The 13,550-nt window shown below is 59.6% G+C and overlaps 1 protein-coding gene across 1 annotated transcript in view; it reads right to left on the bottom strand.

Annotated features, from left to right (window-relative positions):
* Positions 1 to 2,107, bottom strand: part of LOC146404461 (uncharacterized) — a 34,774-nt gene extending 32,667 nt beyond the window's left edge. Inside the window, exons 1-2 of the mRNA XM_085016184.1 lie at positions 1,978 to 2,107; positions 585 to 1,609 (exon numbers count right to left, since the gene is read on the bottom strand). Of these exons, the coding sequence (XP_084872310.1) occupies positions 1,059 to 1,609; positions 1,978 to 2,107 (681 nt within the window). The 3' untranslated portion in view covers positions 585 to 1,058. The remainder of the gene's footprint in view (positions 1 to 584; positions 1,610 to 1,977) is intronic.
* Between the last annotated feature and the right edge of the window lie 11,443 nt (positions 2,108 to 13,550).

The following is a 13,550-nucleotide window of genomic DNA, read 5'->3' as shown; positions in this document are numbered from 1 at the left end:
AAATGACCCTCTGACAAATGCATCTCGACAATCACCAATATTGATTCCACAATGTGCGTTCCTGAGAACACCAAGAAGGGCAGAAAACTCACAGGCAGGGACCTTGTAATTCATTGCAGACCCTTGGATGAAACCTTAGCCGTCTCTTCTTCCCAGTCTACCTTCCTCTCAGCCTTACTTCCATCACCTCCCCACAAATAACAGAAAGTAGGCACATTTAGGCCCTGGCAGACAGGGATGAACTCTAGAAACACACCAAGCTAACAGGGTGGGGAACCTCAAAAAATAAACAGCTGAACTAGGCAAAACGCTGGGGGAAACAAAACAGTACAGAGCAAATTTAGAAAGCTCAAGAGGAAGTAAAAGTATTTTCATACACACACAAAAAAAGAAGCGTCCCACGGGCTTTGGCCAAACCAAACTCCCCCTTTGACTCAACTGCTGATACAAGAAGCCAAGGCTGTGAAAAATTCCCATTTTCCTATCTCTGCACAGAATAAACAGTGAAATCAGTACCACACAGCTACCTTGCCCTGTGAGACCTTGAAAAATCTGCCCCAGATAAAATAACACATGACAATCACCTCCAGAAACTCTCAGAACCACAAACCATTCCTGTTCCAACAGCCCGAACATCCACAAACTCGGGTCTCTGCTGTCAGTTCCTAATCAATGCCTGCCAAGGAGTCCAGCTGTCCCATAGAAACATGGAGAAGCATCTGCTTCCAAATTCAAAGTGAGAAAGACTTGTTTAAAACAATCATCATCATCATTTCTTTTTAAATTGGCGCTAGGCGGTTGGAGAATCCTTTTCTCCCAAATCCAAAGCCGTCCCGTTCACCGTGGCCCCTGGTTTGGAGAGGCACCACCTCTCCGGTCCCTCAAAGGGGCGCGCTGAAAACTCTCTAGGCAGATCCGATGGGCTTGAACAACTCTTCCCTTCTTTCCTGCCATCGTGCGCTTGTTAAGTGAAGGCTTCGAGGCAGCGGGGCCACCCGGAAAGGCTGACCATGCCGCCCCCGAGCCGGGCAGCCTCGAACACACCACTTATCGGAGTCTCAGCCCCAGGCGCCAGTCCCGGCCGGCTCGATCCCCGGGAGGAGGAGAGAAAACAGAGAGCAGGTAGCGGGAAGGCGATGCTCCACGGGGCAGCGGGGACCCCTAGGGGTGGGAGCGGGGAGGTGCGGCCTGCCCAGCCGGTCTCCAGGACTGGGAGGGCGGCCCAGAGCGGCGCGCCAGGCCGCGGCGTGGCACCGCCCCCCTGCCCCGGGCCCCGCCGCCCTCGAACCGGGTGACGGCCGGACCTGAAGCAGCCGGGGCCCCGGGGAGCGGGCCCGCGCGCCCCCGCTTGCAGCCCCCGGCCCGCGCACCCCCACAGGCCCGGTGTGATGCACTTGCTTGCCCACGGTCTGGTTGCCCAGCTGCTTCACCAGGTGGAACTGCTTCTTCGCGGCAGCGGCGGCGGCGACGACGACGACGATGACTGTCCCGGCCCTTGGCTCCGCCCTCGCCGCGTCACTTCCAGCAGTGCCGTCCGCCAGCCCCTGCCGGGTTGGGACGACGACGACGACGACAACGACGACGACGACTCCCGGCCCTTGGCTCCGCCCTCACCGCGTCACTTTCAGCAGCGCCGTCCGCCAGCCCCTGCCGGGTTGGGTCGGGTCGGGTCGGGTCGGGGGAGGAGCCGCAGGCCCTGGGCAGTGCGCAGCGAGGCCTGAGGCTCAGAGGCCGGAGCCTGTGGCTTCCCGATGCCCCCGCCGCCCAGTCCGGTCCCCTTGCCTCCCGAGGCTCAGCTGCTTGGTGCCCCCACGGTCCACTAGGGCCTCAGTGTCATTTCGCTCAGCGATCTCCTGCTCCAGGGATATTTAACTCACTTTCCAGACTAGATCTCAAACACAAGGTGGAAAAAGCAGACACAAAGAGTGTAGACAGGAGGACACATCATAGATGGCGTCCAAGAACCTCCAAACGCACCCTCGGGACTAGAGCCTGGAGTAGGGCAGAGTGGGGGAGCAGGGTTGAAGTGCAGCCTTAAAGGAGCTTTGGGATGATGGATACAGTCAATGTCTGTATCAGGGTCAAGCTTAGGTGCAAGTGCAGACATTTGTCAGCATGCACCGATTTATACTCTTTGTAGGTCACTATGTGGGTCACTATGTGTATTTCAACTTGATTAAAAAAAAAGTGTGTTGGAGTTCCCGTTGTGGTGCAGTGGTGTACAAATCCGACTAGGAACCATGAGATTGCAGCTTCGATCCCTGCCCTTGCCCAGTGGGTTAAGGATCTGGCATTGCCCTGAGCTGTGGTCTAGGTCGCAGACACGGTTCTGATCCCGAGTGGATGTGGCTGGGGCCTAGGCCAGTGGCTGCAGCTCCAATCGGACCCCTAGCCTGGGAACCTCCATATGCCACGGGGAGCGGGCCTAGAAAAGACAAAAAACTAAAAATAAATAAATAAATGTGTGTTGTTGTGTGAGGCTCATAAGCTGCAGGACAGTGAGCACTGTGTGACAGCACTCAGTAAAAAAGTGAAAGGCAAGGTGTTTAATTAACATGTACACGGTGCCCTCTAAAAAATAGGTAACCAACAAGGACCTACTTCAAAGCAAAGGGAACTACACCCAGTATTTTGGAATAGCCTGTAAGAGAAAATAATCTGAAAAAGAATATTTGTATTTGTGTGTATATATTATATATAAAACAGAATCACTTTTCTGTACACCTGAAATTAACACAATGTTGTAAATCAAATCTACTCCTTATTTTTAAAGTAACTAAAAATTTTAAAAAACAGGAGTTCCCATTGTGGCACAGTGGTTAATGAATCCGACTAGGAACCATAAGGTTGCGATTCAATCCCTGGGCTTGCTCAGCAGGTTAAGGAACCGGCATTGCTGTGAGCTGTGGTGTAGGTCGAAGATGCAGCTTGGATCCCATGTTGCCGCGGCTCTGGTGTATGCCGGTGGCTACAGCTCCGATTCAACCTCTAGCCTGGGAACCTCCATATTCCGTGGGAGCAGCCCTAGAAAAGGCAAAAAGACAAAACAAAATGAAACCAAAAAACAAAAAGATCAGGAGTATTTTCCACAAACACACGCTCAGAGTTGGCATCTTTAGCTTGGCTGTGATGGTGGCCTCAGGCCCAGGGAATCTGAGCAGGACAGTGGCACTGGGAAAATCACACAGGTGGTGAAAAGGACCAACCTCTGTGCTGAAGTGTCGTGGGGGTGAGTCATGGGGGCATGGGTTGGGGGAACAGGTCACTGGAGACAGGCCCTTTGTGAAGTCCCAGGCCAGACCCTCATTGCCTAGAGACTCCTCATTGTGTTTGGATTCTCAGCCACGCACTGGCAAAAGTGCCGGAACACTTGGTGGGATTGTCCAACTGCACTGGACGCTTTTCACGGAGTGGACGAGGTAAGTTCTATGACCCCCAGCGATGGTCTCTTGGTTTGGGACCCTTGGCTCCAGCTTAGGCAGGTCCCTAGGGCAGGTGGGTGGTAGCATGGCCTCCCTCACAGGCCACAACTCTAATGTCACAAAAGCCGTGCTGAGGAAGGGAGATGAACAGGGACCTGAAGATGTACCTGAATCCAAAACAAAGGAAGTTGAAGATGTTCAGTCCACCTTCAAATCAGGGAACGAGAGGAAAGAGAGTGATACCCTAAGAGACAAGGAAAAGGTTCTTCCACAGACAACATCACTGAAAGAACTACCCAAAGAGCAGCAAGCAGGATCTGATGCTGACAGTGAACTCATGAGCAGCTTGAATCAGAACAACATGTTACTGAAGAAAACTTGAAACCTGAAAAACCAGTGCAAGGTGTAGATTTGGAGGTATAATGTCTTCACAGGAGCTTATCTTCTCATTCCTCCAGCCAAGACAATGGACAGGTTCATTGCCAAGTTACAAGCCTATGCTGTGGAAAGAGAACAAATCTTAGCTGTTTTAGAGGAGAAAACTTGGGAAAACAGCAATCTGAAAAGAGAAAGCATGATGGATATACTTGTTGCCAAAGAAGTAGACCTGGTCAGACTTCGAGATGCACATACAAAGCTCTGCACTCGATTTGAAAGCAGTGGTCAGGATATGTTGAAAGATACTCTTCAGAATTTATCCAACACTGTTTTTGTTGTTGGTTTTTGGTTTTTGGTTGGTTGGTGTGAGGGGGGAAGAGGGTGGAGGATGAGGACCCCTTAGCACATGGGAGCGGAAGGATGTCAGGAAAGGAGCCCAGAGGGGTTAGTGTGGGAATGGGCCAGGGCAGCTGGGAGGGGCTTGTGGGTCGTGCCTGAACAGAGGGGAAGGGAGAGCTGAAGGGAGTGCTGAGGGCCAGGGCGAGCAGGGGGGGACTGAGGTAAGGCTGTCAGTGGAGTTCCAGCAGACAGGTTCAAGTGAGGTGGTTTTTGTTTTGGTTTTTGGCTTGCTGTGTGTGTTTGTTCGTTTGATTGTTTGTTTGAGAAGGGGGTAGAGGGGTGGATAGGTTGGATGCCTTTGAACTGATGGGGAAAGTTTCCAGGAAGGGGGGGGGGTGTGGGTGGGGGCAGAGAGGGGCGAGGGGGGCGGGGACCCGGTTGTGCAGAGCGCCTGCGTGGGGGTTGCGTGCGTGCCGTGGCGTGCGTGGGGGTTGCGTGCGTGCCGGGGAAGGGAGCCCCGGGAGCGACTGCTGAGGGACACCGCGGCGAGCGAGCATGGGTGGAGGAGCTGAGGGTGTGAGCAGGGCTGCAGCGGGCAGGTCCAAGGCAGGTTGGTGTTTATCTTGGTGAGAAGGGAAGAGGGTGCCTAGGATGCTTGGGAAAAGGGGATGGAAGGTCCCAGGAAGTGTTTGGGGGAAAGGTGCGTGTTTGGGGAGGGCCGAGGGGGGCGGGAGCGGCTTCAGGGCAGCGCAGGCGTGGGGGTTGGGTGCGTGCAGGGGAAGGGAGCGCGCAGGGACTTTGGAGGGCCACCGCGAGCGTGGGGGAGGGAGGTGAGGATGGCAGCGGAGCCCCAGCTGAAAGGTTGAAGTTAGGGTTCGTTTTGAGAGGCAGGAAGAGGGTGGATGGGATCCCTTGGAAAAGTGGAGGAGAGGTCCTAGGAAGGGTTGGGCCTGTGCGAGTGCGGGGAGCATGGAGGCGGGCGGGCACCCCTTGCCCCCCGAGCGAGCGTGGGGGTTGCGTGGGTGCAGGGGAAGGGAGGCCGGAGGGAATGGAGAGGGACATGTAGAGCCTGGGGCCCTGCGGTGAGGTTGTGAGGGGCATTCTAGGGGATAGGTTCAAGGTAGGTTTTGGTGGCTGCTGCGGTGGTGGTGGTGGGTGGTGGTGGTTTTTGTTGTTGGTGTTTGGTTTTTGGTTGGTTGGTGTGAGGGGGGAAGAGGGTGGAGGATGAGGACCCCTTAGCAAATGGGAGCGGAAGGATGTCAGGAAAGGAGCCCAGAGGGGTTAGTGTGGGAATGGGCCAGGGCAGCTGGGAGGGGCTTGTGGGTCGTGCCTGAACAGAGGGGAAGGGAGAGCTGAAGGGAGTGCTGAGGGCCAGGGCGAGCAGGGGGGGACTGAGGTAAGGCTGTCAGTGGAGTTCCAGCAGACAGGTTCAAGTGAGGTGGTTTTTGTTTTGGTTTTTGGCTTGCTGTGTGTGTTTGTTCGTTTGATTGTTTGTTTGAGAAGGGGGTATAGAAGGGTGGATAGGTTGGATGCCTTTGAACTGATGGGGAAAGTTTCCAGGAAGGGGGGGGGGTGTGGGTGGGGGCAGAGAGGGGCGAGGGGGGCGGGGACCCGGTTGTGCAGAGCGCCTGCGTGGGGGTTGCGTGCGTGCCGGGGAAGGGAGCCCCGGGAGCGACTGCTGAGGGACACCGCGGCCAGCGAGCATGGGTGGAGGAGCTGAGGGTGTGAGCAGGGCTGCAGCGGGCAGGTCCAAGGCAGGTTGGTGTTTATCTTGGTGAGAAGGGAAGAGGGTGCCTAGGATGCTTGGGAAAAGGGGATGGAAGGTCCCAGGAAGTGTTTGGGGGAAAGGTGCGTGTTTGGGGAGGGCCGAGGGGGGCGGGAGCGGCTTCAGGGCAGCGCAGGCGTGGGGGTTGGGTGCGTGCAGGGGAAGGGAGCGCGCAGGGACTTTGGAGGGCCACCGCGAGCGTGGGGGAGGGAGGTGAGGATGGCAGCGGAGCCCCAGCTGAAAGGTTGAAGTTAGGGTTCGTTTTGAGAGGCAGGAAGAGGGTGGATGGGATCCCTTGGAAAAGTGGAGGAGAGGTCCTAGGAAGGGTTGGGCCTGTGCGAGTGCGGGGAGCATGGAGGCGGGCGGGCACCCCTTGCCCCCCGAGCGAGCGTGGGGGTTGCGTGGGTGCAGGGGAAGGGAGGCCGGAGGGAATGGAGAGGGACACGGAGAGCCTGGGGCCCTGCGGTGAGGTTGTGAGGGGCATTCTAGGGGATAGGTTCAAGGTAGGTTTTGGTGGCTGCTGCGGTGGTGGTGGTGGGTGGTGGTGGTTTTTGGTTTTTGGTTGGTTGGTGTGAGGGGGGAAGAGGGTGGAGGATGAGGACCCCTTAGCAAATGGGAGCGGAAGGATGTCAGGAAAGGAGCCCAGAGGGGTTAGTGTGGGAATGGGCCAGGGCAGCTGGGAGGGGCTTGTGGGTCGTGCCTGAACAGAGGGGAAGGGAGAGCTGAAGGGAGTGCTGAGGGCCAGGGCGAGCAGGGGGGGACTGAGGTAAGGCTGTCAGTGGAGTTCCAGCAGACAGGTTCAAGTGAGGTGGTTTTTGTTTTGGTTTTTGGCTTGCTGTGTGTGTTTGTTCGTTTGATTGTTTGTTTGAGAAGGGGGTAGAGGGGTGGATAGGTTGGATGCCTTTGAACTGATGGGGAAAGTTTCCAGGAAGGGGGGGGGGTGTGGGTGGGGGCAGAGAGGGGCGAGGGGGGCGGGGACCCGGTTGTGCAGAGCGCCTGCGTGGGGGTTGCGTGCGTGCCGGGGAAGGGAGCCCCGGGAGCGACTGCTGAGGGACACCGCGGCCAGCGAGCATGGGTGGAGGAGCTGAGGGTGTGAGCAGGGCTGCAGCGGGCAGGTCCAAGGCAGGTTGGTGTTTATCTTGGTGAGAAGGGAAGAGGGTGCCTAGGATGCTTGGGAAAAGGGGATGGAAGGTCCCAGGAAGTGTTTGGGGGAAAGGTGCGTGTTTGGGGAGGGCCGAGGGGGGCGGGAGCGGCTTCAGGGCAGCGCAGGCGTGGGGGTTGGGTGCGTGCAGGGGAAGGGAGCGCGCAGGGACTTTGGAGGGCCACCGCGAGCGTGGGGGAGGGAGGTGAGGATGGCAGCGGAGCCCCAGCTGAAAGGTTGAAGTTAGGGTTCGTTTTGAGAGGCAGGAAGAGGGTGGATGGGATCCCTTGGAAAAGTGGAGGAGAGGTCCTAGGAAGGGTTGGGCCTGTGCGAGTGCGGGGAGCATGGAGGCGGGCGGGCACCCCTTGGCCCCCGAGCGAGCGTGGGGGTTGCGTGGGTGCAGGGGAAGGGAGGCCGGAGGGAATGGAGAGGGACACGGAGAGCCTGGGGCCCTGCGGTGAGGTTGTGAGGGGCATTCTAGGGGATAGGTTCAAGGTAGGTTTTGGTGGCTGCTGCGGTGGTGGTGGTGGGTGGTGGTGGTTTTTGGTTTTTGGTTGGTTGGTGTGAGGGGGGAAGAGGGTGGAGGATGAGGACCCCTTAGCAAATGGGAGCGGAAGGATGTCAGGAAAGGAGCCCAGAGGGGTTAGTGTGGGAATGGGCCAGGGCAGCTGGGAGGGGCTTGTGGGTCGTGCCTGAACAGAGGGGAAGGGAGAGCTGAAGGGAGTGCTGAGGGCCAGGGCGAGCAGGGGGGGACTGAGGTAAGGCTGTCAGTGGAGTTCCAGCAGACAGGTTCAAGTGAGGTGGTTTTTGTTTTGGTTTTTGGCTTGCTGTGTGTGTTTGTTCGTTTGATTGTTTGTTTGAGAAGGGGGTATAGAAGGGTGGATAGGTTGGATGCCTTTGAACTGATGGGGAAAGTTTCCAGGAAGGGGGGGGGGTGTGGGTGGGGGCAGAGAGGGGCGAGGGGGGCGGGGACCCGGTTGTGCAGAGCGCCTGCGTGGGGGTTGCGTGCGTGCCGGGGAAGGGAGCCCCGGGAGCGACTGCTGAGGGACACCGCGGCCAGCGAGCATGGGTGGAGGAGCTGAGGGTGTGAGCAGGGCTGCAGCGGGCAGGTCCAAGGCAGGTTGGTGTTTATCTTGGTGAGAAGGGAAGAGGGTGCCTAGGATGCTTGGGAAAAGGGGATGGAAGGTCCCAGGAAGTGTTTGGGGGAAAGGTGCGTGTTTGGGGAGGGCCGAGGGGGGCGGGAGCGGCTTCAGGGCAGCGCAGGCGTGGGGGTTGGGTGCGTGCAGGGGAAGGGAGCGCGCAGGGACTTTGGAGGGCCACCGCGAGCGTGGGGGAGGGAGGTGAGGATGGCAGCGGAGCCCCAGCTGAAAGGTTGAAGTTAGGGTTCGTTTTGAGAGGCAGGAAGAGGGTGGATGGGATCCCTTGGAAAAGTGGAGGAGAGGTCCTAGGAAGGGTTGGGCCTGTGCGAGTGCGGGGAGCATGGAGGCGGGCGGGCACCCCTTGCCCCCCGAGCGAGCGTGGGGGTTGCGTGGGTGCAGGGGAAGGGAGGCCGGAGGGAATGGAGAGGGACACGGAGAGCCTGGGGCCCTGCGGTGAGGTTGTGAGGGGCATTCTAGGGGATAGGTTCAAGGTAGGTTTTGGTGGCTGCTGCGGTGGTGATGGTGGGTGGTGGTGGTTTTTGGTTTTTGGTTGGTTGGTGTGAGGGGGGAAGAGGGTGGAGGATGAGGACCCCTTAGCAAATGGGAGCGGAAGGATGTCAGGAAAGGAGCCCAGAGGGGTTAGTGTGGGAATGGGCCAGGGCAGCTGGGAGGGGCTTGTGGGTCGTGCCTGAACAGAGGGGAAGGGAGAGCTGAAGGGAGTGCTGAGGGCCAGGGCGAGCAGGGGGGGACTGAGGTAAGGCTGTCAGTGGAGTTCCAGCAGACAGGTTCAAGTGAGGTGGTTTTTGTTTTGGTTTTTGGCTTGCTGTGTGTGTTTGTTCGTTTGATTGTTTGTTTGAGAAGGGGGTAGAGGGGTGGATAGGTTGGATGCCTTTGAACTGATGGGGAATGTTTCCAGGAAGGGGGGGGGGTGTGGGTGGGGTCAGAGAGGGGCGAGGGGGGCGGGGACCCGGTTGTGCAGAGCGCCTGCGTGGGGGTTGCGTGCGTGCCGTGGCGTGCGTGGGGGTTGCGTGCGTGCCGGGGAAGGGAGCCCCGGGAGCGACTGCTGAGGGACACCGCGGCCAGCGAGCATGGGTGGAGGAGCTGAGGGTGTGAGCAGGGCTGCAGAGGGCAGGTCCAAGGCAGGTTGGTGTTTATCTTGGTGAGAAGGGAAGAGGGTGCCTAGGATGCTTGGGAAAAGGGGATGGAAGGTCCCAGGAAGTGTTTGGGGGAAAGGTGCGTGTTTGGGGAGGGCCGAGGGGGGCGGGAGCGGCTTCAGGGCAGCGCAGGCGTGGGGGTTGGGTGCGTGCAGGGGAAGGGAGCGCGCAGGGACTTTGGAGGGGCACCGCGAGCGAGCGTGGGGGAGGGAGGTGAGGATGGCAGCGGAGCCCCAGCCGAAAGGTTGAAGTTAGGGTTCGTTTTGAGAGGCAGGAAGAGGGTGGATGGGATCCCTTGGAAAAGAGGACGAGAGGTCCTAGGAAGGGTTGGGCCTGTGCGAGTGCGGGGAGCATGGAGGCGGGCGGGCACCCCTTGCCCCCCGAGCGAGCGTGGGGGTTGCGTGGGTGCAGGGGAAGGGAGGCCGGAGGGAATGGAGAGGGACACGGAGAGCCTGGGGCCCTGCGGTGAGGTTGTGAGGGGCATTCTAGGGGATAGGTTCAAGGTAGGTTTTGGTGACTGCTGCGGTGGTGGTGGTTTTTGTTGTTGGTTTTTGGTTTTTGGTTGGTTGGTGTGAGGGGGGAAGAGGGTGGAGGATGAGGACCCCTTAGCACATGGGAGCGGAAGGATGTCAGGAAAGGAGCCCAGAGGGGTTAGTGTGGGAATGGGCCAGGGCAGCTGGGAGGGGCTTGTGGGTCGTGCCTGAACAGAGGGGAAGGGAGAGCTGAAGGGAGTGCTGAGGGCCAGGGCGAGCAGGGGGGGACTGAGGTAAGGCTGTCAGTGGAGTTCCAGCAGACAGGTTCAAGTGAGGTGGTTTTTGTTTTGGTTTTTGGCTTGCTGTGTGTGTTTGTTCGTTTGATTGTTTGTTTGAGAAGGGGGTATAGAAGGGTGGATAGGTTGGATGCCTTTGAACTGATGGGGAAAGTTTCCAGGAAGGGGGGGGGGTGTGGGTGGGGGCAGAGAGGGGCGAGGGGGGCGGGGACCCGGTTGTGCAGAGCGCCTGCGTGGGGGTTGCGTGCGTGCCGTGGCGTGCGTGGGGGTTGCGTGCGTGCCGGGGAAGGGAGCCCCGGGAGCGACTGCTGAGGGACACCGCGGCGAGCGAGCATGGGTGGAGGAGCTGAGGGTGTGAGCAGGGCTGCAGCGGGCAGGTCCAAGGCAGGTTGGTGTTTATCTTGGTGAGAAGGGAAGAGGGTGCCTAGGATGCTTGGGAAAAGGGGATGGAAGGTCCCAGGAAGTGTTTGGGGGAAAGGTGCGTGTTTGGGGAGGGCCGAGGGGGGCGGGAGCGGCTTCAGGGCAGCGCAGGCGTGGGGGTTGGGTGCGTGCAGGGGAAGGGAGCGCGCAGGGACTTTGGAGGGCCACCGCGAGCGTGGGGGAGGGAGGTGAGGATGGCAGCGGAGCCCCAGCTGAAAGGTTGAAGTTAGGGTTCGTTTTGAGAGGCAGGAAGAGGGTGGATGGGATCCCTTGGAAAAGTGGAGGAGAGGTCCTAGGAAGGGTTGGGCCTGTGCGAGTGCGGGGAGCATGGAGGCGGGCGGGCACCCCTTGGCCCCCGAGCGAGCGTGGGGGTTGCGTGGGTGCAGGGGAAGGGAGGCCGGAGGGAATGGAGAGGGACACGGAGAGCCTGGGGCCCTGCGGTGAGGTTGTGAGGGGCATTCTAGGGGATAGGTTCAAGGTAGGTTTTGGTGGCTGCTGCGGTGGTGGTGGTGGGTGGTGGTGGTTTTTGGTTTTTGGTTGGTTGGTGTGAGGGGGGAAGAGGGTGGAGGATGAGGACCCCTTAGCAAATGGGAGCGGAAGGATGTCAGGAAAGGAGCCCAGAGGGGTTAGTGTGGGAATGGGCCAGGGCAGCTGGGAGGGGCTTGTGGGTCGTGCCTGAACAGAGGGGAAGGGAGAGCTGAAGGGAGTGCTGAGGGCCAGGGCGAGCAGGGGGGGACTGAGGTAAGGCTGTCAGTGGAGTTCCAGCAGACAGGTTCAAGTGAGGTGGTTTTTGTTTTGGTTTTTGGCTTGCTGTGTGTGTTTGTTCGTTTGATTGTTTGTTTGAGAAGGGGGTAGAGGGGTGGATAGGTTGGATGCCTTTGAACTGATGGGGAATGTTTCCAGGAAGGGGGGGGGGGTGTGGGTGGGGGCAGAGAGGGGCGAGGGGGGCGGGGACCCGGTTGTGCAGAGCGCCTGCGTGGGGGTTGCGTGCGTGCCGTGGCGTGCGTGGGGGTTGCGTGCGTGCCGGGGAAGGGAGCCCCGGGAGCGACTGCTGAGGGACACCGCGGCGAGCGAGCATGGGTGGAGGAGCTGAGGGTGTGAGCAGGGCTGCAGCGGGCAGGTCCAAGGCAGGTTGGTGTTTATCTTGGTGAGAAGGGAAGAGGGTGCCTAGGATGCTTGGGAAAAGGGGATGGAAGGTCCCAGGAAGTGTTTGGGGGAAAGGTGCGTGTTTGGGGAGGGCCGAGGGGGGCGGGAGCGGCTTCAGGGCAGCGCAGGCGTGGGGGTTGGGTGCGTGCAGGGGAAGGGAGCGCGCAGGGACTTTGGAGGGGCACCGCGAGCGAGCGTGGGGGAGGGAGGTGAGGATGGCAGCGGAGCCCCAGCCGAAAGGTTGAAGTTAGGGTTCGTTTTGAGAGGCAGGAAGAGGGTGGATGGGATCCCTTGGAAAAGAGGACGAGAGGTCCTAGGAAGGGTTGGGCCTGTGCGAGTGCGGGGAGCAAGGAGGCGGGCGGGCACCCCTTGCCCCCGAGCGAGCGTGGGGGTTGCGTGGGTGCAGGGGAAGGGAGGCCGGAGGGAATGGAGAGGGACACGGAGAGCCTGGGGCCCTGCGGTGAGGTTGTGAGGGGCATTCTAGGGGATAGGTTCAAGGTAGGTTTTGGTGGCTGCTGCGGTGGTGGTGGTGGGTGGTGGTGGTTTTTGGTTTTTGGTTGGTTGGTGTGAGGGGGGAAGAGGGTGGAGGATGAGGACCCCTTAGCAAATGGGAGCGGAAGGATGTCAGGAAAGGAGCCCAGAGGGGTTAGTGTGGGAATGGGCCAGGGCAGCTGGGAGGGGCTTGTGGGTCGTGCCTGAACAGAGGGGAAGGGAGAGCTGAAGGGAGTGCTGAGGGCCAGGGCGAGCAGGGGGGGACTGAGGTAAGGCTGTCAGTGGAGTTCCAGCAGACAGGTTCAAGTGAGGTGGTTTTTGTTTTGGTTTTTGGCTTGCTGTGTGTGTTTGTTCGTTTGATTGTTTGTTTGAGAAGGGGGTATAGAAGGGTGGATAGGTTGGATGCCTTTGAACTGATGGGGAAAGTTTCCAGGAAGGGGGGGGGGTGTGGGTGGGGGCAGAGAGGGGCGAGGGGGGCGGGGACCCGGTTGTGCAGAGCGCCTGCGTGGGGGTTGCGTGCGTGCCGTGGCGTGCGTGGGGGTTGCGTGCGTGCCGGGGAAGGGAGCCCCGGGAGCGACTGCTGAGGGACACCGCGGCGAGCGAGCATGGGTGGAGGAGCTGAGGGTGTGAGCAGGGCTGCAGCGGGCAGGTCCAAGGCAGGTTGGTGTTTATCTTGGTGAGAAGGGAAGAGGGTGCCTAGGATGCTTGGGAAAAGGGGATGGAAGGTCCCAGGAAGTGTTTGGGGGAAAGGTGCGTGTTTGGGGAGGGCCGAGGGGGGCGGGAGCGGCTTCAGGGCAGCGCAGGCGTGGGGGTTGGGTGCGTGCAGGGGAAGGGAGCGCGCAGGGACTTTGGAGGGCCACCGCGAGCGTGGGGGAGGGAGGTGAGGATGGCAGCGGAGCCCCAGCTGAAAGGTTGAAGTTAGGGTTCCTTTTGAGAGGCAGGAAGAGGGTGGATGGGATCCCTTGGAAAAGTGGAGGAGAGGTCCTAGGAAGGGTTGGGCCTGTGCGAGTGCGGGGAGCATGGAGGCGGGCGGGCACCCCTTGGCCCCCGAGCGAGCGTGGGGGTTGCGTGGGTGCAGGGGAAGGGAGGCCGGAGGGAATGGAGAGGGACACGGAGAGCCTGGGGCCCTGCGGTGAGGTTGTGAGGGGCATTCTAGGGGATAGGTTCAAGGTAGGTTTTGGTGGCTGCTGCGGTGGTGGTGGTGGGTGGTGGTGGTTTTTGGTTTTTGGTTGGTTGGTGTGAGGGGGGAAGAGGGTGGAGGATGAGGACCCCTTAGCAAATGGGAGCGGAAGGATGTCAGGAAAGGAGCCCAGAGGGGTTAGTGTGGGAATGGGCCAGGGCAGCTGGGAGGGGCTTGTGGGTCGTGCCTGAACAGAGGGGAAGGG

The sequence above is a fragment of the Sus scrofa genome, chromosome 3 (assembly GCF_054392235.1).
Source record: "Sus scrofa isolate SSC_HxYL_T2T_F1_AM1 chromosome 3, Sscrofa_HxYL_maternal_Yorkshire_Landrace_v2.0, whole genome shotgun sequence".
NCBI lineage: Eukaryota > Metazoa > Chordata > Mammalia > Artiodactyla > Suidae > Sus > Sus scrofa.
Note: the sequence above shows the minus strand (reverse complement) of the source record. Positions and strands in the feature narration are given on the sequence as shown.